We start from the raw sequence: 23,254 nt of genomic DNA, 5'->3' as shown, positions 1-23,254 counted from the left end.
AGGCATAGGAACTATCTACTAAAACCTGTAACTGTGTTAACATAATTAGTTTCGCTTAGATTTTCAGAAACGCCATGCGTACATTCCAATGTTATGAATATAATTATTTTCCGAGATAACCATTTAACGACGACGAACCTTTATTGGGGACATTCTTGAGAGTCAGATGACATATTACTTCAAACTTCTTGAAAATAATCAGATAAATTATTTTTAATCTTCTACCAATTAATCAGATAACATATTGCTTTAATCTTCCAATTATGAAGACTGCAACCAAATTATGTTACCACAGTGTGCATCTTTTAGGTGGAATCATCTTCTTCGGCGATTTGCATTTGAATGCGTCCGCGAACTCTTGGTGATTTTGCAGTGGCACGTTCACCCTGAAATTGCAATAGGTTATGAAATATGAAATGATAAGTCCGCAGTCGTTCGCGTTCTCTCGCTTTTTGTTGCACTCAAATTTTGTCCAGGAAACAAAAGCAGCGGCAAATGCTTCAAGCCCTTTTCCGCTTATTGGAACGGAAAACCCGAGGCTAGCGGTGCGAAACTGTAGATGATGATCCTATTCTCCGCGGTTTGGCAGAGCCAGCCTTCAGCCTGTTGCACAACTGGCAAGTTTAGCGCACACCCGCGCCTCCCTCGTGCTCTAAGTTCCCCTAAACTTGACTGACTCATCGGTTGTAGACGATGTTCAGCTGGTTTTCAAGTGGAACCATATGTTTATTTTCTTTCCTTAGAAACTTAATAAAAAAACGTTTAATTCACTATTCAACTTGTGAAAATTATTCCCTATTTTGTTTCCGTCTTGCTGTATAACTTATCAGCCTAGCCCGCATTAAGGAACCGTTAGTTTTTTTTAATGTCAATTTGGATTTATCTCAAACAACCTGTTTGTCTTTACATAACAGTATTTTACTGACTTGAAAATTAATATGCAGGAACGTTTTTTTTAAAATACCTAAATGTGTGTTACGGAAAATATAAGTATCATCGGTTGCACGGCACGTTTTTAATGCGGAAACGTTAACTGTCCTATGGAGCAAGTCGACGTTATCAGCTTTGAAACCGCAACAATCGACAGCTAAATTCCCCTCCCTCAAAAAGCGAAGTCAAGCCTCGATCTGAAGCCCCCCAGCTTTGAAACCGCGCAAAAAGGCAGCTAATTAACTTCACCTTTCCAAACGTAGCGAAGTGAAGGCGGAACCTGATAGATAGGATGCCATTGGCTGGCGCGAGTCATAGTTTCTAGAAACAAGACTCCCATTGGCCGGCACCCGTCAGTTTCAAGGGGCGCCACTCCATGGTGCTGAGGGCCGGCGCCGCCGCGCGCCGGTAAGAAAGAAACGGCTGGCTGCGGCGGGGCCTCCAAGAGCCCGCTTGGGCAGACTCCGGAGCGGCTGCACGGTCGATGTCAGCGCGGAGCGGCCACATGCCGAGAGCGCGCACAAGAACGACTTTTATACTTTCACATTCACAACTCACATGACGAGCTTAGGTGTACCTCGAACCTTCTTCCTTCTCGACTTTAGTTCTGGTGTTATGTTCTTCTCGACCAACAGATGTCTTTCTCACTGTCTTCAGTACCTGACTTTGTGTCATTCCTTAAACAAGTCGAGACCCTCGGATAAATTGTCAGAATAAATATACCCGTGTTGTTTTTTCAAGTTGCCTTTTATTTGTGCTGAGTAGCTTTTCGGCCATGACTTATTCCCCTGGTATATACGAAATATGACGATCAATAAACCATGCAGTTAAAATGGAGTAAGTCCTAAATATGCACCGAAAGTCTAACTTTTGTCAAAACCAAAAATGAAACTGAGTTTTTTTGTTTTTTTTTTTCAAGGTAAAAACAACGGTACTACGCCGTCTTTTCTTTCAGTGGTTTTTATATGATATAAATGCACTAAAATACAATATATTTAACCAGAGGTGCACTGCAAGCCCATACTGCCGCGTGGAATGCGATACGAGTAAGTCCATGGGGGCTAAACAATGTTTCATGTCTTTTATTTTTCAGAGTACGCTTATAGGCTGTTTCTCAGTGCCAATCACTTAGTAAATACATTGCTTATTTATTATCGAATATTATTTAAAATGTTTATAGTAGTGATTTACTCGGGTCGATATGTTGCAAAACGTCGTACATTTGTTTGAAGATACTTGCCAATTCTCCTGAAATTCACATTTTCTTATACAGTTTCAATAGAAATTAAAGCGGACAATATTTACCTGTGCATTGGTAAGCTGTGTGGATTTTGTTGAAGGTAATATCTTCTTGCTTCCTTCGTCATTTTGTTGCACATTGTCTGGAAACCATCGAATAGTGTGTATTAACATGTGGTAATGCAATTTCACAAAGACACGAAAAGATTTGCCTGACGATAATATATATAGCACAAAAATACAAATTCACTGCAACGTAGTAAAGTTGATATTTGGGCTAATTGGTTGTCTAACATATCGAGGTATATAGCACAAAAAGTAGAGAGAAGAGCGGGAAAGAAAGGTGCGCCGCTCACAGCTATGTTTACTGACAAGAATGTAAAGAAGAAAAAAAAACCATATGATTCGCCGCGGACTCGCGCATCCACCACTAGCCCCGTGAATGATAGTGGCGCACTCATCCAAGCTCGTGTGAGCCCTTTATTGGCTGTTGAAGGAATTGCCTTTCCTTGTTTAGCAGAGGTCATGGATTCTACACTGATAGAGTTTCTGTCCTCACAGAGGTTTTGAAAGGCCTCCGGCACCTCGCGGGTCGATTTGTCTTTGGTCCTCTCCAAGATGTTTAACTCGTCAAATAATGGTCAGCACTTCTACTCCCTACAGTGGATTGGAAGGTTTCCGCCCTCTGTAGACTTCAAGGAGTCTGTCATTGAGGCATCGGCCCGTTTGGCCAATGTTTTTCTTGCCACATGAAAATTGTATTTTGTGTACGTGAGCGGCACTCTTTTCTATCCCGTTCTTCTTCGCACTACTTTGTGCGCTAAATATTTCAGTATGTTTCACTGCAACATGATAAAAACTAGGAGCACGCTTAGGTTTCGTCTCTGAAAGTGGAACGCAACAGCGTTATCGGGCCCGGTTCGCATCGCCTTCTCATTCGGCGTGCAAGCGTGCCTTGCGTGGCCTAGTCAGTAGCGTGTCTGGCTGGTCGTGGGTTCGACACCCACCTAAACTTCTTTAGTTTTTTCTCAAGGCAACTTATTTACTTAATAAAGTGAGATCATTGGAGAGATGCCGCCACCTTTCATTCGCATTACATGCCATGTTTTAGTCACTTTCATTACATGTGCAAAGGCGCGTGACGTCAAGTTTCGCGTGAGCGTTGTGGGTTGTTCAAAATTCCTGGCACGAGTTCATGTGGCCGGGACGTCAAGAGCCTGTCACCAATCAGGATTTTTGCATTACGCCTCCTACGTCGGCGTTTCTGCAACACGAGCTCTTTATTGATGCTATCGCGTTAAATTCCTAGAAAAAACACAAACATTGGGCGAAAAAGCTTTCCGACTTCTCCCACGTATATTTTTGTGTATTTTTAATCGAGTTTTGATTATAAACGGACACGAGCACGAGATTTTTTTAACAAATTGAGTGATTTTCTCTTACTACTGAAATCTAGCAAAACTGTAAAAGCTCTCACGAAACAGGTACAGGATGCAGCAATTCTGATTGCATGCTCACTTCTCAGCAATTTCACATCAACTGAAATCTTGCTAAACTATTTTATACTTTATGGAAAAACAGTCAATCATAAAATAACATTAACTAGTCATTTACGTTTTGCGTGAATTTAAAAAAGTTTCAAAGTGTCTTCAAGGTGCGTGAATAAAAGAGATTTCATAGGAAGTTTATAAACAAAAGAAAAAATTGGCCATTTAACAGAAAATGTATTACAAAACCAAGTACGCGAAGCTTTCATGCTTTAAAAATTGTACGGTATAACTGTCACTTATGTAGTTTCTAATATTCGTTCGGTGCTAGAATACCGAAAATTGAAACATTGATGAAGCGATTTGTTGACTTAAACTTGAGATATTTACATTAGAAGTTTAATAGGTTGTTTTTATGGTTTTGTCTGCCATCTTACAAAAAAGTGTATGAAGTGCACGTAGCAAATTTAGTAGCTTTGCCTTTCTTGAACCCTCTGTCAAATTATTGCTGGTGTCATACCATAAGGTGTGCACTTGATGCTTCATTTGTTTGTATAGAAGGCTTGTTTTTTCCCTCTCCACTGCTGCAATTACCTAATGCAAGATCGCAGTATTTTCAAATATATAAATAAATCGATAAATAAACACGAATAAATCGCATTCAAAAGGAACATACATTTTAATGCGCTAATGAAAACCTTCTGGCTGTGATTTAAATGGGGTTAGCCAATGACGACAGGGTTAAAAGATTCGTTTCTTCACATAAGAAAACGAAAAGAAAACGGTAATAAGAAAGGTACCGATAAATGTAGAACTTCAGAAGCAATTTAAGACAACGAAAGATGGAGGTGAAAGTGTTTGTCTTCCATGTCTGTCTTTCGTTATCGTAAATTAGAAACCAACACGTTCAACCATTTACACCAGTAGCAAGTTCTCGCAACAGTACGAAGAACGTTACATGGTAACATTTTTAAGGCTGATATATACGTGACTGAAGAATGTAATAGGATGTAAACGATATGCATGTTTTCGTGCAATATTTCAGCGAGGGCTATGCGTTAGCTGGAGCTTCTAGACAGATCTACATCATCAAGTTATTTTGATTCGCATTCGTATGACACTTTCTAATCTAAAAAAATATATATATATTTTATTTAACGCGATTGAAGCCTCCTGACGCGTGTCGACTACACGATACTGTTAGCGTGAACACGACTTCGGTGCTTTTTGCATTTAATTTGGAAAGTACACTGGCGGGAATCAAAATTTACCACGTAGGTTAGTAGCCCAGCTAAGCACTTTTCATCGGTATTAAGTTCTAATGAGAGTCCTTCAATACTGATAAAAAAAGGAGGAAAATGGCTATGATTTGTTCAAACTAACAGTGCCATGGAGAGTACAGGCTCACTTCTTTAGCATTTTTTGTTACAATTGGCTAAGATTTAAGTTTATCACATAAAACTATTCCGATATAACATAAAAAAAGCATACTCGTAATCATTGTTGCATAAATATTGATGTGCAAATAAGTAAGAGAAACCTGGTAATGAAGAAGTTATGTTTTTAGGTTTCAAAACATGTGAGCAGTGATTCTCCGATGCTTGAATAAACTGTGTGAATGTGCGTGATATACGTGAAAACAAATATGCTCAACACATGCTTAAACTGGATTTATTCTTGCATATTCAACAAGGTCTTTAAACGTCTTCATCTTTTGTTTTATGCCGTCATAAATAAGCTTCCCATTACTGAATATTGAAGGTTCAAAGGCATCTCGAAAGTGAGTTTATATTTGTACATCGTAATAGCAAAACGAGGTATAAAAATTTCTTCCTTTTTTATTTCACAAAGCGCAAATTATAGCAACCCTTCGTCAAAAAGTTTTTTAATGTGTTTGGAATTCATATTTTACACTAATTTCGTTCAATACTGTACAATCGTTCAAGCTTGAATATGCCGTTTTGTATTAATTTGTTTTAAAGCAAGTTTCTAAAATTTATTCGTTTGAAATTAAATATACACAGATTTCATTGTTTGTAAACCTTTTCGGGTTTGCAACGTGAAGGTTTTAGTAAACATTTGGTAAGAACTGTTAGAGACTGTCTCAAAAAATACTTATAAGGGAACAGAAGTTTCACACATCGGCGAAAAGAGAACGCATTGCGGACTCTCTAGATTACGAGAAAGAATTTCCAGGATCCCTCATGAAAGCATGCGCAATTTTGGTTGGAGAGATATCCCCAAAGTACCCAAGTCTATTAGAGAAGCGCCGGCTTTCACTTTGAAGATACCAGAAGGCGCCTTTATAAAATATCTCTATGATGCCACTTACCGCTGCTCATGATACAAAAAAGTTTGTAATGCTACGGTTTGAGTCAAGTACTACTGTCCAAAGTTCAATTAATTTGAGTACTTCTTAATTATTTTAAATGGTCATTTAGGATAAATACAATAGACCATATGCAAGCCGCACAACGCCATCTAGTGAGGCGCCGAAGGATGTGCTCCATCTCATCAGTTGGCTTCGGCGCTGGCGAAGGCCACGGCGCAAAAGCGTAGTTCCAAAGAATTCTTCGCTCGAACAATCACTCGCGCAGAAAAAGTGCTTTCGAAAACCAGGCTCCGCGCCCGTGGCTTTGCCGACACTCAAAGCCAAATTTACAACTGAAGTGTACGGCTGCCATGTTGGTTGCGGCGAGAAACCATCGCCCGGCGGGGTCACCAGCATGTACATGTGCAAGAAGCGCGTAAAACAAGAGTAACGTTCAGCTCGCAGGTGACGGTGAAAATCGTTGACGGCGAGCGCTAGGCCTCGATTGTTACCGACGACACTACGAAATTGACAAACAGCAGAGGAATCTGGACGTAATGAACATGGCAGCGCAGAGTGCTGACAAACGTTCGAACAATTTAGCACATAGTCTATAGAGGAGTGGTATAATTTGGGTGGCGACCTTTCGGTCGTGTAATATTTTACTGTCCTAGCTTTCTTAAAACAATGTTTGTGGGGTGATTTTGTGTTCGCTCATGTATAACTGGGAGGTCGCCCGGATGATGACTGTATTTGTGGTGGTTGGTTCCAGTGCGGTTATTGATTTTCTTTGTCGTATTTTGTTTAAGACACACTTCCGATGCAACATAAGAAAATTAACACTACTGTAAATAAAGCAAAAAGAAAGTTTGACACCACATACATATACAAAATATTTGACAAACATAAATACAAATAATATTCAGGGTTGAAACAACGGATTCTCTAAAAATATATTGAGTCCGATAAATTTAGTGATTCAGCCTCTTACTCACATTTGCATATGCAAGGAACAACAGTTCCTGGGGAGAACGATTCTCATGTCCTGGGAGTTTAACGTCCGCTCTGGGCGTTGTTTCTAATATTTTGCCGAGAGCCTAAATCAATAAGGAAAATAGAAAATCAATGTGGTATTCAGTCTGAGTAATTTAATTATGATAAAAGTAAGGCCTTCAGTTACGGCTTTCTAAAAGCCGGAATATCAGAAACATAACAACACGACTGGGGCATGCAGAGCAAGCACAGGCCTCGCGGAAAATGGTTTAGGTGCATCAGGTTATAATTCACTTAAGAAAATTAACAAAAAGGTATGTCATGTTGTTTTGGTATATACTTTTGCGATGAATGAAGTACTAGTTCATCAAAACTATATTTAATGTTTTATAGAGCAGGGTACTCATACTGTTTCTAGAAAAACTGCGCGAGGTACCACATTCTTCAACATTTTGAAATGTGTGTGCGGTCCGCTTTCCTGGGCTATATGAAAAAGGGTAAAAATTGCAAGATTCTGCTGCAGCTTGCAGCCAATATATCCTTTTATAAAACTGCAGAAAGGGTGACTTTAATTGTTTAAGCACAAAGCATGGCGAGACACAACTTTTATTTTGAGAAGAATGATTTGAGATTGTTACGATTGATGGTAGTATACCTGATCCGAAATTTAGTTTCATTACATTAATCCCTGTATACATATGAGTGTATACTATTTGTGCCACACCGATGCTGACTATCTTGAGGGTGATATAAGCTCAAGGTGAACCAATCCAGAGTATTTGTGGTCTGTGGTTATAAATTAAGTAAATATGCTTTTGAAGTGTTACGCTTGAATTGCACTCTGATTAACTTCATGACAGGCAGGGTATTAGAGCTGATGGATATACAGTGTGAAGTGGTGTTTTGTTGTATAGTCCTCGAAGGCTTTCGATTTATTACCTATACAAAAGAAAATATTCAAAGGTACCAAACATGCCGGACCGCTTACTTTCTTCAGTTTCTTTTTCGTTATGATTAGGGTTCCTTGTTTTGGGTAACTACAGACAAGCCCCGAAACCTAACCCCCAAGCTGGTTTTTCTCAATATTGGGGAAAACCGAAAAATCCTGAACTGCACTTTTTTCACGGAGAAAAACGCAAGCTTCGTGGGAAAAAAGATCTACAACTATGATTTTATTTGTGTGTTATCTTGCCCACAGCCATAGTCGACTGTCCGCGAGGATAATTATTTTTTCGTAGATCAGAATTCTTATCTAATTTTTGTTTAAATTTCTAACGGGACGTCTTTTAGATATTTTGAACGTGAGCATGTTCTCTGGAGGTTGCGGACTCTTTCGCCCATGTCCTGCTTCTTCAACATAAGGCCCGATAAACATCAATTTCCTCTCCGACACGAACAATTGACAGGAAAAACACCGAATTTGTTGAATACAAATAAATCATAAAGACACTGAACCCTAGTTATGACACAAAAAGACGCACATCAACCCAATGCTTAGAAGTACTGATAAAATGATTTCTTTACTTTTTTTTCTGGAGCATAACATCACATTACTTTATGCTACAGTTTAAAGCCCATCTTTCAATTTAGAGCGACATACTGAATGACTTGATTTTTAATGTCAACCTTTTACTATCCTTTTCAACGGTCAGGTGTTGCTTTCCTTGCCAGCATGTGGTAACGTTATACCAATGCTCAAGCTTTGAGGTTTCACACAATCTGGATGACCTTAAACATTTTGAACGGTGTAACGAAGCCCTATTTCTTCCCGGCGTCACAATACAGATAAAATCTAAAATGGCAGAATAGATTAAACACGGCGTCGCACTCTTTATATTTAAAATGCATAACCATTAAAAACACTACAAGTTCGAGCACAGTTTTTTTTTCGTCTTTGTTTCATCGTGTTTTATCTTTCTTTTTCACTGAAAAGTGCTTATGTTTTTATTTGTCTTTCTCTCTTAAATATCAGTCCTTATTTTTTGTCTTTTTCTCAAACTATTAAACGCCAGTTGTAAGTAGCTCTCTATCCTGTCTCTACGTTCTTCATCTCTTGTCTTTGCGCTAATTTTACCAAGATGTTTAGTAACACAATATATAAAGTCACAATAGCTTCTTGAAATGGGGGAACCCTGCACCATATTAGTTTTAAGAAAAACACTCTACTTCACACATACTGACGCCAAAAATATTCGGATGTTACTTTCCACATCATTGTTTTCCTTTGTTCAGCTCGTTTTTTGTGTAGTCCGAAGGCAGTAAAATGTTTTATTGCAACAAAGTTTTCTCACTGAGAATCTTCGAGCAGAGTTCTTGATATCAGAATCTACAGCGCAGAGAACATTTCATATAATTAAAACAGCGCAAAAACACAAGGAATAGTAGAAAAAGGGACAGAGACACAGCGCTGTTTCTGTGTCCCTTCTTCTACTCGTCTTTGTGTTTTTTGCTTTATTTTAATAATGTTTACCATGCACTACCGACTAGCCCACCTCGAAACATTACTGTAGAATATTCCGTCTTAGAAGCAACCCTAACACAGTAAAAACAGTGCAGAGACAATAGAGAAATGAAGTTATATAAATACCAATAGAATAGCACTGATCGCGCCATTGTCAGCAATATTCTCCACCTCAGTTCTTGTTCCACTGAGCTATACAAGGAAATTAAAAAAATACTTTGATCATATATCAAAATACTGTGTACCTACGTGAAGTGTAGGTACGTAAAACATGTCTACGTTAAAGTGATGAATATTCAATATACAATAAAACTGGTTCTTAAAAATAGTCACAAAACACATTTTTAAAATTGTGTCTTGATTTAAGTTTGCAACTCACAACATAAACATGAGTGTTAATGGTTGAAAAAAAAAACCGAGACTGCGGGTAAACGACACAACACTAAAAAGTCTCTTATAACTAGAGACTTTTTAGTGTTGTGTCGTTTACCCACAGTCTCGGGGTTTTTTCAACCACGTGCGATGTACACCAGGTCGTTTGCGCCCTTACATTTTGTTCATGACTTAATTTGCTTGGGCTCTGCTGCAAAGGCCCCTCGGCAGGAGGTCAGTTAACTCAAAGAAACAAGCTCCAGTGAAAATACATTACGGTATAGCTCGCAGACCGTGCATGTTTAAAAAAGCCATAGTCTTACGCGGTCTTATCTATATAGTTGCGGGCTGTACAAGGATTTGTTCTTGTCCAGATCGTTAAATTTGACAAGACCTGGCGTATTTTGTGGATGATATATTGTGTTAATTATCATTTTGTTTTTATTTTGCTATCACTTTAGCGCTAATGAAGTAGGCATTTTCCAAGGCGTGCCGTTTACGATTCTCTCTTAAGTGCCCACAATGCACCAGGTCTGGACTACCTAAACTTTAATTGTCTTAAAAAAAATTGCTGTTAAACAATATTCAAACAATGGTCTTTCTCGTCATATTTATCTGTTTGCATATTTTCATGGATATTGTAATTGCGCATGTGCCTTTTGTCCCGTCCCGTGCCTTCTTTCATGTATTTTCCTCAACAACACTCGATATGGGCTGCTGAGGGAAATGCAGCCTTCTCAAAGAAAGATAATGTGATGAAAAGGAACGCTATGCATCTGGCTGTGGTAGGTGACGCCACGGAGTGAAATAGGTTTTCTGTCAAGAGATTAAACGTAATGAACAACATGCAGATTTTTTGCTAGGAGGCAATAACACGTAAAGAAAAGTTACGTACTCGTTCTTCGGCTTCTGCATCATATATATCTGAATATTGGCTCACAAAGCACTGGGCGTTTTTTGTAAATTCCGCTATATCTTGTGGAGTCCACCATTTTGACAGTTTCCCAGTGGCATCGAATTCCCTGCCTGTGAAAAAGTAAAAACTTATATAGTTTTCTTCACTTTTAGGCTGAAATTTATAGGTGGCAATTTAAAATAAATTTTAATGAACTGTACTGTGTTTGTGAAATATTAATATTACTACTTTATTTTCTGGTGGCGTCCAAAACCGGCCACGAAAGCCTACTTATTGGTACACTATAAACAAAATAACCATCGCATTAAAGATGCATCTGTCTGTTGAGGCACAGCTTGAGGCACAGGTTAATCAATGGTAGCCAAAAGAAATTAACAAACGCAATACACAGATATACGAAGACGCTACAGTTAACACAAAGCGCTAAAATCAAAAGAAAACACAATAGTACTAACGCAAATAAAATTTCACACTATAAGACGTATCTGCGTAGATGTCAAGATGAGGAACAGAAAGCTCGTTATAAAGGTGCTGGATTCTAGGCATTGGCGCGGCATAGTATGATGTATTTGGGTAAAATCGCAAAACGAAATCTACTCGTACAGAACGGTACATGAAAGTTCACAGATAATTGGAGTGAATACAATCAATTCTACCACCGATGACTTTATGTAAAAACGACAAATCACGAATGGTACGCCCCTTACTTAGCTCTCGCAAGTTAAGATATTTAAGTAGAGATTCGTATTTATAATAACGACGATTAAAGTATCTATCGTATGCGGTTCGAACCAGACACTCCTGAACTCTTTGATTTTCGTATACAATAAAATAAAAAAATTAAATAAAAACAACTAGTTAAGCTAAATATCTAGGATAATTCAGCCTCATATGAAACGGAATATGACTTCATTTTAATCTTAAATCTACTAACTATGAGCAGATTATTGGCCTTAAATAGATAAAAGAGAACATCGTGTTCTCTCCGCTCGTCCTGCGCTACTGCGAGTGACCGCCTTGTCGACACCTGGTAATTTATCTGGTCTTCCAGTAAAAAAAAGTGTAGAATCTAATAATAGTTTTTTTTATTTTATTGCACACTGGTGCTATCACTCTTAACAAAGCTATATTTTTAATTAATTGACACAGCTAAAAAAGACAAACATGGTTCCCCTTTCGAAAAATATTAAAACCTCACGTTACCTTTACTGTCAAAGCCATGTGTGAGCTCGTGGCCTCCAAAAAACCCTGAACTTCCCAGGCTGGCAGCACTGCACAGATTAAAGTTTCAATTTGTCCAACAATTCTCTTCAAAATTGTGCGACCTAATCTCGCAAGATTCTTGAAAAACAATACTATACAACCAATTCCAAGACATTACTTAAGCCTGGAACACATATTTTCTATAAACAAGAAATATTAAATAAAGTTGTTAAACAATTCCTTCTGAACTGCTTCTGATGGTTATTATTTGAAATTATTTACCACGTAATTCCTCTTCAGTGACAACAAACGCAGAGAAGACAAAATTGAAAATTTGTATATTGCTGCACTACGGCTTGTTGCGTGATGAGCATCGAGTGCTGGTTTTAGGAAAATATGGGTTTTACTGTTTATATAGTGTGCCAGAAGCCACTGGCGTGGTTCAGAGTTGTCGTTCTTTCTTCCTGTTTGACTTCCCATCGCGCGACCCTTTTCTATATCGTTTTTTGTAAGTAGTCGCGCGCCACAAGATCTATGCTGTTGTCGGCGCGGTGTTCGAAAATTCTGGAAAAGAATTTGAGACGTCCGGCCCGAAGCTTAGGCGAAAGGCATCTCTTCTTTTTTATTGTTGTCGCACCGGCTCCCGAGATCCACTGCGCGAGCCAGAGCGAGAGTTTGAACGAGCAACTCGCGCTCGCTGTGCTCGGTTCTGTGGCGCGCCCATCGTTTTCATTCAGAGCGCGAAGTATTTCTTTTTGTGTGAGTCATTTATTAAAAGCTGTGACTCTACAGAATCCCCCCCCTAGTGGCGTGGAGCAGAAAGTTTTGTTGAGCTCCACGTAACGATTTTGTTCGGTGGGTGTGGAGGACGGGAGGTGGTGGTGGTGTTTGTCGCACTAGGTGGTGGAACGGGCATAATGACGGGGGCTGTAACAGTAGAGGCCAAGTATGCTGGCTTGACTCTGTCCAGCGTGATGACGTCGTGGCGCCCGTTGATGTCGATGGTGCAGGTCTTGTCCGTTCGCGAAAGTACCTCAAATGGACCATCATACGGTGGCGTGAGAGGTGGTCGTACTGCGTCTCTTCTTACGAATACATGTTTGCATGTATTGAGATCGTCACTAATAAATATGTGCCGAGAGTTTGAGTGTCTAGATGAGACTGGACACAGGTAATTGAAAAATGTCTTCATGTCCTGAAGGTATGATGGGATGTCCGTTGGTTCAGAGGGTATGCAGGTTAAAAATACTCCAGGTAATCGAAGTGTGGTTCCATAAACGAGTTCAGCTGAGGTGCAGTCGATGTCGGCTTTCAAAGTGGCACGAATTCCGAGAAGGACAAGAGGAAGGTGATGAACCCAATGGGTTCGATCTTCTTTTGTCATTAGCGCTGCTTTGAGCTCTCGATGCAGCCTTTCCACCATGCCATTGGCAGCGGGATGATAGGCTGTTGTGTGCACGTGCCTGACACCCAATATCTTCGTGAGGGCTGTGAAGAAGGCGCATTGAAACTGCCGGCCTCGGTCGGTTGTAATGGTCGACGGACAGCCGAAACGCGCGATCCAGATGGAGATGAAGGCGTGAGCGGCTGTTTCCGCTGTGATGTCGGCGAGCGGAACGGCCTCTGGCCGTCGCATGAATCTGTCCACATATGTTAGTATGTATCGAAATCCGTTTGATGATGGTAGGGGTCCTACAATGTCAATGTGTACATGATCGAACCTGGCGTCTGGTGGGCGAAATGCGTGCTTTTTGTGTGTGGCGAAACACTTTAGATCGTTGACATTTGTTGCATGTTTAAGTCCACAGACGGATGTCAGAGTTCATTCGGGGCCAGACGTACCGTGACGTAACGAGACGCTGCGTAGCACGGATACCGGGATGATTTAGGTCATGGATAGTGTGGAAGATGGCTTGCCGAAATTTTTCTGGAATGTAGGGTCGTGGTGTGGAGGTAGATACATCGCAGATAATTTCGCAGGTGGCCAGTGGTAATCTGACGGGCTGTAGTTGAAGGGATGTGGAAGATACCCGTAGATCTTGTAGCTCGCTGTCTTCCTGTTGTGCCAAGGCCAATTCCGTGAAATTGACAACAGGAGATGAGGAGATGGCGTCAATGCGGGAAAGTGCATCTGCTGGCATGTTTTGGGATCCAGCGACATGGCGGAGATCGGTAGTGAATTCCGATATGTAGGCCAGGTGACGAATTTCTCTGGTGGAGTAGGAGTGGTGATTGCCGAGGAATGCGTAGATCAGTGGCGTGTGGTCGGTGAGGACGTGGAAAGCTCGGCCTTCTAAGAAGTACCGGAAGTGGCGGAGGGTCGCGGAGATTGCGAATAGCTCTCGCCCAAACGTGCTGTACCGTGTTTCGGCTGGGTTGAGTTTTTGTGAAAAGACACCCAGTGGGAGCCACTGATGATCGCCGTATTGCTGAAGCACTGCTCCTACAGCGACATCGGATGCGTCGACCATGACACGCGTTGGTGCGTTTGGCATGGGGTGCACAAGGAGTGTGGCCTCAGCCAGGGCATTCTTGACCGCGGTGAAGGCAACCTCCGCATCTGGCGTCCATGGTATTGGCGTCGAAGATTTCTTGGGGCCGCGGTGCAAGTCGGTAAGGGGCTTGATGGTTTGAGCGCAGTGTGGAATGAAGCGCCTGTGAAAGTTGATGAGCCCTAGGAACTCCCGCAGCTTGCGTAGAGATTGCGGTTGTGTGTAGTCACGAATGACTTGCACCTTGGAATGAAGTGGTTCGATGCCCGTGGTTGTTATGCGGTGCCCTAGAAAATCTAAGGATGTCACGCCAAAAACGCACTTCGTCACATTAATGGTAAGACCGTAGTCGCGGAGTCGTTCGAAGAGCAAGCGCAGGTGTGTGCTGTGTTCTTCGTGTGACTTGCTCGCCACAAGCAGGTCATTTACGTAAGCAACAACGAAAGGTAACCCAGATAGAACTTCGTGGATGAACCTCTGAAATGTCTCGGCGGAATTTCGCAATCCAAAAGGCATCCGGATGTACTCGAATAGGCCGAAGGAAGTAGTGATGGCCGTCTTTGGGATGCCCTCTGGTTGGATTGGAATGTGATGGTAGGCCTTGACTAAATCAATCTTGCTGTAGATGGACGTTCCAGCAAGATGTTCAGTAAAGTCATGGATATGGGGTAAAGGGTACCGGTCAGGTTGGTGTTGTGAGTTGAGTGCCCGGTAATCCCCACAGGGTCTCCAGTCGCCCAGATCTTTCTTGGGCACCATGTGTAGAGGCATTGCCCAAGCGCTGTTGGATGGCCGGATGATGCCTAACTCGAGCATATGCTCGAATTCTTGGCGGGCTACCCTGAGGCGTTCGCCAGATAGGCGTCGAGGGCGTGCAAAGGTAGGCGGGCCAGAGGTGATGATGTGGTGCGTCACCCCATGTGGCGGTGGCTTTGCCATGTTGGAGGTCTTGGTAATTTCTGGAATGCGCCGAGGATGTCTGTAAATCCTGAAGCTGGGAGGATGTTTTTGATCCCAAGGAAAGTCTGGTTTGTGGCTACGCCATTTACAACGAGACGAGTCTTGTTGTCAATGAGACATCGGTGGTGCACGCTGACGTCTAGGCCGAAGTGCGACAAGAAGTCTGAACCTAGGAGAGGGTACGTAACGTCGGCGATGGTGAAGATCCACCGAAACATTCTGCGTAGCCCCAAGTCCAAAGTCACAGAGCGCATTCCGTAGGTAGGGATGTTTGAGCCATTTGCTGCAACTAGATGGCGGCCGGGTAATGGGTGTCGTTTTTGAGCTGGCGTTGGCGGAAGGATGGACATTTCCGCTCCGGTGTCAACTAGCAAGCGTATTCCTGAGATTTTCTCGGTGATGAAAGAGAGACGGCTTGCTGTTGGGCCAACGTCACTCGCCGCCTCTAGTGACTGGCCGGGGCGTTTCCCTGCCAATTGCATGGTTGTTGGAACTTCAAAGCTCGGTTGCCAAATTTCTGGTAGTACCAGCAGGAATCCCTAGCGCGTTGTTGCGAGGAATCGCGTCGTCGAGGAGAACTGCGGCGTTGAGACGGACTACGACGTGGCGGACGATGTGGGTGTCTACGCGTTGTGCTGAGTTTTTCGATGGCGGTTGTCAGAGCGTCGACGCGGGACTCAAGGGCTCGGATGGAGCAGCTCTGGTGGTCGTGGTCCGTGACGCTTGACATGGTTGGCGCAGCATATTCGGCAACGCGGTCCGCCATGTCGGCGAGGCGATCTAGTGGTAGGTCCGTAGCTAGTGCAAGGGTCATGCGGGCCCCTTGAGGCAAGCGTTGAAGGAACAGTTCCCATAGAATTGGGAGGTTCTGATCGGGAGCTTGCTCACCTAGAAGTTTGCGCATGCGGTGAAGCAACTGGGAGGGTCGCCGGTCGCCTAGCTCTTCGGTGGTCAGGAGCTGTTGTATCCGCGATGCCTTGGATGCTGTCTTCCTGGCGAGGATGGTTTCCTTGATGTGGTCATAGGCGTTCTCCGGAGGTGGGAGCGCCAGGACATCATCCACCTCATCGGCCACTTCGGGGGGTAGGGCAGAAACCACATGATAGTAGCGGGATTCCTGTGTCGTTATGCGGCGCAAGTGGAACTGGGCTTCCACTTGCGAAAACCAGGCCCGAGGATTCTTCGCCCAAAAAGCTGGAAGGCGGAGCTGGGTGGCGGAAAAGGTTCCATCGCCGTTGGATGAGCTGCCTGTGTTCCGGTCCATGTTGGTCGGACGTCCGGGTCACCAATTTGTCGGCGGTGTTCGAAAATGCCGGAAAAGAATTTGAGACGTCCGGCCCGGAGCTTAGGCGAAAGGCATCTCTTCTTCTTTTTTATTGTTGTCGCACCGGCTGCCGAGATCCACTGCGCGAGCCAGAGCGAGAGTCTGAACGAGCAACTCGCGCTCGCTGTGCTCGGTTCTGTGGCGCGCCCATTGTTTTCATTCAGAGCGCGAAGTATTTCTTTTTTGTGTGAGTCAGGTATTAAAAGCTGTGACTCTACACGGTCATCATGGGTTTTTACCTGCTGTGATACATAAAAAACTTTATTATGGGAACTGAAATCTTCAAGACGGCTTCCAATTTGGCTTAAAAGCCTAGTATGAATGCATAGCAGCCTATAGAAAGTAGTGCGTTTCGCCTCTGAACAATTATTGCTTCAACCGCGGATATTAAGTGCAGGTGAGCCACATTAAAAATAAACCAAAGACCTGATAAATAACGCAAATCCTTGTCACAGAATGTCGCAAGTATTACATGTTTCAAATTTTTAAGGACTTGTTTTTATGTCAATTTGTATGGAAGCAGAATAACTGCATGACTAAACGAGCAAATATTTTGGTAGCTTATACATGCTTTTGTTTGAACATGCACGTTAATAAATATGATGTTCACTATTTACTCTATGTTTTTTTTTTACAAGTTTAAGCTCTAATATCTTACTCGACAAGATGTTCTCGATATCAGTGTAAACTGATGTAACTCAAAAAGGGGTGAAGAATTATTAAAACAAAATACGCTTAATCAAACGTTTTAAAGTTCTTTGAAGAGTGATGTCAGCTCTCTTGATATTATATAAAGACTATACCATTATTTTAAGCAAAAGAAGTCCTTGGTTCCTCGGAAAGTAACGCCCCCCTTATTTTTTTCGTCTAAAATGATATCAGTAACCTAAACGTTTTCAGGTTGACATATTGATGTTTTTGTTTTTCAAAGAAGTTAGCAATTCAAGAGTCGTTGCGCAGAGGATTTGGGATATGCTGCAAACAACGAGCTGCGAAAAAGTTCTCTGTGCCAAAAAATGGTCTACTGTTTTGCATGCTGTGTTTGGTAGTTGTCTGGTCGATCTACACACGGTTAGACGCAGGGTAAGAAAATTTAAGCACTAAACTGATCACCCCCCCCCCCCCCCAAAAAAAAAAAAGAGAAAAACATTTCTAAAGAGCTATGTAAATAAGGAATGTAATTCGTTCACACTTATCTCGAAGGAAAAAATCTTGCGAATTATTTATGAAAAATAGCCAACGTATAGGCATGCTGGTGCATTTGGGTCATGATGTCTAAACCATGAAACTGGGATTGAAACTTCAAGATGATTCAGGAGCGACAGAAACAAAATGCAAAAAGCGTTCAAATTTATATTTTCGACGCTAGAAGCAATTTAGGCGGAGTTCACCGCCCACTCTAGGTCCCGACCCAAGGAGGTTATGATGGGTAGGATGAGCCGTCCGTATTCTCCATATTTAGAGCGAAGTGTGAGGGAAGTAGGCGGGGCCACGAAATGTCCCCTCAGTCTCTCGGATTTTTCCTGTAACTTTTTTCTTCTACTAAGTCCCCCATCTTAAACCGCAGTTTCGAGTGCTCACATAATGATTAGGAAACTAATTTAACGGACGCCGCCATCTAAATAGGGGGAAAACAACCGCGTTGCCATGGTATTGAATTTGCATAGTGGTTGCTTGCCTCATATTTACATGGCAGCGTCCACTGAGGTTTGTAGCCTAACAGTTTCCTGTCCAGTAGGAAGCCGGCGTATGGCGGAGGCTTTCAACACGGCGTCGGGAGCGTTCTCTAGAGCGAGTCGTCATAGCTCGCGCGGCTTCGGAAAACGAGCGTTTTCAGACGTTGTACGCAGAAACCCTGAGAATGGCACCAAGTTGAGAAAGATCGTACAAGCCCTGCTTTCAACGGGTGTTATTTTCCCTCCGTCGTGATGAGAATGCGCGTGCTCATCGAAACTTCTTTTGGTGCGCCGATCGTATTTAAAGCCAGCCGAGACAGCGGGTAGATGAAGCAGACCGGAAGCGCAGAAGAGACGTAGCCCGAAGGCCGGTTCACACACATACCTGAGAACGACCGAGTGCGACTGCAACGGCTTGCGACGCTAATCCTTCTACAGGTTGCTACGGCAACGGGGTGATTATAAGCGGCTGAAAACCCTGCTGCCATATCAACTCGTAAAAGTTATTAACGACCCGAGTCGATTGAGTCGCACTCGGTCGGGCTCAACGCAAGTGTTTTAGTCGCCCTTAAGCCTAACGTAGCCGACCGAGCGGCGAGCAGACTATTGGAGCTTGGAGGGGAGCTGGTCGATGCGCAAGGGAGTCTGAGATTGAGTTCTTTTTCCGGCGTCAGTAGGCATGACGTCATGTCGGGTCCACTGGTATTTAAATGTCCTTGCCCTGCCCACAGAACGGTGGCCCCACCCATTACTATTGAATTGGCTTGGCTGCTAGGCTAAACACGTTCGCAAGCCTAATGTTTCCCTGTCGCGCCATCTGGTGCGTCAGATTTGCCGTCTGACACCGGCTGCTAGTCGTGCGGGGAGACACAGGGCAGAATGGGGCCAGGAAGCTTCTGTAGGCGACATGGTGCCCAAAAGGGGTGAGGCCGGGGGAGACTTCCGGGTCGGGGGAACCCGCCTTCAAAGATGTCGAAAACTAAACGACGCTACTGGACTGACTCGGGCACCCTTGGACTTGTGGATGGACTTGGGCACCATTGAGGGCGCTCCCACCGGCCGCGACCTTTACTTCCCGCTTCGCTTAGGATTTTCTCGTCTGGCAGGCTTGAGCTGGTGTGTCGCCTCCTCTTCTACGTACCTTCATGCGGAGCAGTGTACGGCGTCGTCTGATATCAAAACACACTCTACTACCACCACTGGAACGCCCGTAACATTCGGCCATGAAAGCGGCGCGTCCACGTTCGCCATTGCTTGCGTCCGTCCGCTATTACGCACCCCTCTAACGCAGTCTGTGACGCACCTAAGGCGTGATTATGAAACAGCGTGCTAACCTTTCATTACTCAAGATCCGCGGTCTAGTACACGTGTATGTCAGCATCTGTCGATGTGCTGTAAAAAGCGACCGAAATAATTTAAGACCAAAAGCAAAATAAATATGCAGTTCTCTCAGCTTTTTGGTTATATATGTTTTCTTGCATACCGCAGTGATGTTTACAGGAGGCAGAGGGGCGAAATGGGGGAAGGGGGCTGTCGCCACCTCCAAAACCTCTTCGCTCGTGTTTTCTTCTCTTACATTTTTCTGAAGAATGCGGGAGCACTTTTGATCACTGGAAATCGCTATTTGGCTTCGACGATGGGCACCGGGCACACCTCACGGATTATTTAAATGTCCTGTGATCTCACTTTAAATGAAACAATTAGTTGCCGCTTTGAGGTCCTTTTAGTTTAGGCGGCACCATGTGACACGGCGGCGACAGCCGGCATAACCTCCTTTGCACCGTCCGCCGCGACTTTCTCTCAAGGTCCCTCCCGTCGCCTGAATTACAACCCCCCCTTCACCCCCCCGGAACCAATATCAGTAATTCACCCCACCTCTGTTGTACCAGTGTCTGTGACTGTGAGTGGCATAGCGTTCACGAGAAAGGTGGGTGAGTGTCATGACGAACAATTAAAACGCGATCTAAAAATACTCGCCCAGCAAGCCAGATGGACTGCCCAAAACTTGAGTGCAACAGGCATTCTGCAGCGAAATGGCGGAAACATACATGGAAAAATATGATGCGACTCGAACACCCGACTTCTTACCGCGATATGGCTCTCGAATTCTTTCCTGTGCAACTGGGTTACCTCTTATTGCTGAAGCCATGATCGCAATCAGTGGTGGATTCAGATGGGAGGTCCGAAGGACTTGACTGCTCCCCACCACATTGAATTCAGCATGTGTTAAAGTTAAGGGCGCGGAAAAGACGGCGGGAAGGGGGGCGGGGGAGGGAGGTTCACAAATATTTGAAATGGTGATCTGCCCCTCCTCCCCCTTTCGTTCTGGAAACACCTACATCGGCACCTGGTCGCAATCACGACGGTTGGACAATTTCCAGAGTAAAGGTGCTGCTTTCACAGGAACCGACTCATTTATTCAGCTTGAAGACGCGTAAATGAACAAATCAATGTAGGTCAAGCAAATTAGTTCACGTGGGACGCTAGGCTTATTCCAGTCCCGCTACGAAAACAAGGACCCGTACAGCGCTTCCGAAGGCGTGCACTCTCGACAATTGTTTCCGGCAAACTACGACCGTTGAGGATGAGGATATTCTCCGCTAGACACCTTTGTGAACGTGAAACGATTCGCAGTCATAAAAACAGGGCGACTTTAACGAGCTACGCTTGTGCGTGAAACCGCTTGCTGCAAACGCCGGCAGCCATGAATGATATCATTTGAAACCAAAGCCTAAAATACAATCTCATGATATTTTTTTAAAAACAATATTGACATTCTATATATCTACTGCTTGATTCTGAAGCATAAAAACGTCTAATGCAAGACTATCGCGGCATGGGGGAATTAGTTTTACAACGAACAGTCCACACGAGAATCATCTCTCCAACCAATGAAAGTCGAGAAATAGAACGTAGCTAGCTACGTTGATGGGCGTGGTGCGGGCTACCTCAAAGCAAATAGTGCCTGACGTTTTAAATATTACCCGTAAAAAGTTTTACGCAAAAAAAAAAAAAATAATTAAAACAAAATACGTGTTCCAAACAAACTTCATAATAAGTTTTTTTTTTATTTCAGTGTCCCTTAAGTGATTAAAGATTGACGAAACGAAACTGTATATTGACCGCAGTCAGAAGTCCTGGCACCGGGACTTAACCAGACACGCTGCTGCGTGTCATTGATATTTGTCTAGATCAGCGCATCAACGCTTAAATATTATCCTTAGAACATTCAGGCAGTAAAGAAGGCACAGTTCCGCGAAATTACTGACGTGTGCGGCTGAACACGAGCAAGGAGACATTTTGATTCAGCACGACAATGCCCGCCCTAACACCAGCCTCAAAACACAGGAGACAAACGCTCGGACTGTACTGTCCCATCCTTCTATAGTTCTTACTTGATCTATCAGATTTGCAACTTTTTGACCCTCTAAACGATGTCTTGTCGGAAGAAGGTTTCGAAACGACAAGAATGTGATTCGTGGGGTCCTGACATGACTATGTAAAAATAAAACAAGCTGGTACAGGGAAGACACGCATGCCCTTAGCTTGTGCCAGCGTAAAGCCGTAAAGCAGGGCGAAGTTTCTGTAAAAATACAATGTATAGCGGAAATGTGAAGCAATATTTCGTGTATTTTTACCAATTTCTGTGACAGTTCCCTTCCCCCCCCCCCCCCCCCCCCAAAGAAAATAGGAGGCATTACTTTCTGGTAAATACCCGTACAAAGTACCTAACAGTTTTAAGAAACACGAGACGGCAAAAGTATGAAAGTTGGCACAAAGGAAGGTTTATGGGGCTAACTAGGATTTCTAAGAGTTCCTGATATACCTTTCAAAAATTTCTGATGGTACTGAGTGGTACGTCATAGTTCTAAGAAAATGTGCTCTAAGCATTTTTGAAGGGATAGAGGTAAGTCAAATTTTTCCGAGAGGTTTCTGTGGTCTCTCAGGATCTTTCACCGGAAAGCAACGTGACCCATTCAAATATTTTTAACGCGTCTCGGGCCCATCATAATATACGTGTCGAAGAAGCCGTCTTTTCTATTTTGTATTGGACGGCCGTAAGAAAAGCTCGCTCAGAGTCGGCTTGGTGTCCCACATGTGGGATCCATCTGCGAGAGCAGCTCAGTGCGCGGATAAGGGAGGAGGTTCTTCAGTGCCCTGTTTCTTGTGTCGATTGAGCAGTATGGCTTCGAAAGCTCGTCCATCGAGCGAAAAGAAACACCGGGGACGCCGTTGCGACGGCACCCGGCACAGCACCATGACCGTGCTCAGCATTTTTTAAACGGCAGCGGGCGTTGGCTTTACGTTTGTGGTTTTTGTAAAACATGTTACTGAAAGTGAGTTCGTCTGGTGCACCTTCTCAATTGTAAAAGTTTAATTTATTTACATCTCAGGAATTTACCGAGCAGAATTGTGAGCACCTCGAAAGACATTTTTGGCGAAAAAGATCTTGGTTGCCGCGATTTGTCCAGATAGCTTCTCCCTACAGCTGCTTGCGCCCGTGTTGGAGTCCAGGTTGGTTCTATTTTTATTTACGAGTTTGAACATGCATGTAAAAGTAAATGTCAAAAACAAACTCCCAATGCCATTTTAAACACTTTCATTTTCGGTTTATGGCTCAAAATTGTTTGGGCGTCTAAGGAGTTGAAAGGCTAAAGGTTTTGAAAGGTTTAATGTCTGAAGGGTTCGAAGGGTCTGAAGGGCTGAGGGTTTTAAGGAATGAAGGGGTTTGAAGGACTGAAGAAATTTGAAGGGCGGTTATGTCTAGTTCACTGAGGGGTCTTTATGGGATGAAGGGTTGTTTTTACTAGGGTACATAACGTTTGATTAAGCAGATTTTTCGTATTTTGAAAAGTACAATTTTATCCTAGCATTTGAAGTATATTTTTT

At 43.2% G+C, this 23,254-nt stretch overlaps 1 protein-coding gene across 1 annotated transcript in view; it reads right to left on the bottom strand.

Annotated features, from left to right (window-relative positions):
• Positions 1-286: 286 nt before the first annotated feature.
• The window catches only part of LOC120844443 (neprilysin-1-like), a 126,736-nt gene continuing 103,768 nt past the window's right edge, over positions 287-23,254 (bottom strand). Inside the window, exons 15-20 of the mRNA XM_040216236.1 lie at positions 11,913-11,980; positions 10,689-10,819; positions 9,548-9,613; positions 6,963-7,064; positions 2,236-2,312; positions 287-386 (exon numbers count right to left, since the gene is read on the bottom strand). Coding sequence (XP_040072170.1) covers positions 287-386; positions 2,236-2,312; positions 6,963-7,064; positions 9,548-9,613; positions 10,689-10,819; positions 11,913-11,980 — 544 coding nt within the window. The remainder of the gene's footprint in view (positions 387-2,235; positions 2,313-6,962; positions 7,065-9,547; positions 9,614-10,688; positions 10,820-11,912; positions 11,981-23,254) is intronic.

This window comes from Ixodes scapularis, unplaced genomic scaffold (genome assembly GCF_016920785.2).
Source record: "Ixodes scapularis isolate PalLabHiFi unplaced genomic scaffold, ASM1692078v2 PGA_scaffold13__105_contigs__length_92229423, whole genome shotgun sequence".
Lineage (NCBI taxonomy): Eukaryota > Metazoa > Arthropoda > Arachnida > Ixodida > Ixodidae > Ixodes > Ixodes scapularis.
This window is presented reverse-complemented; position numbering and strand designations above follow the sequence as displayed.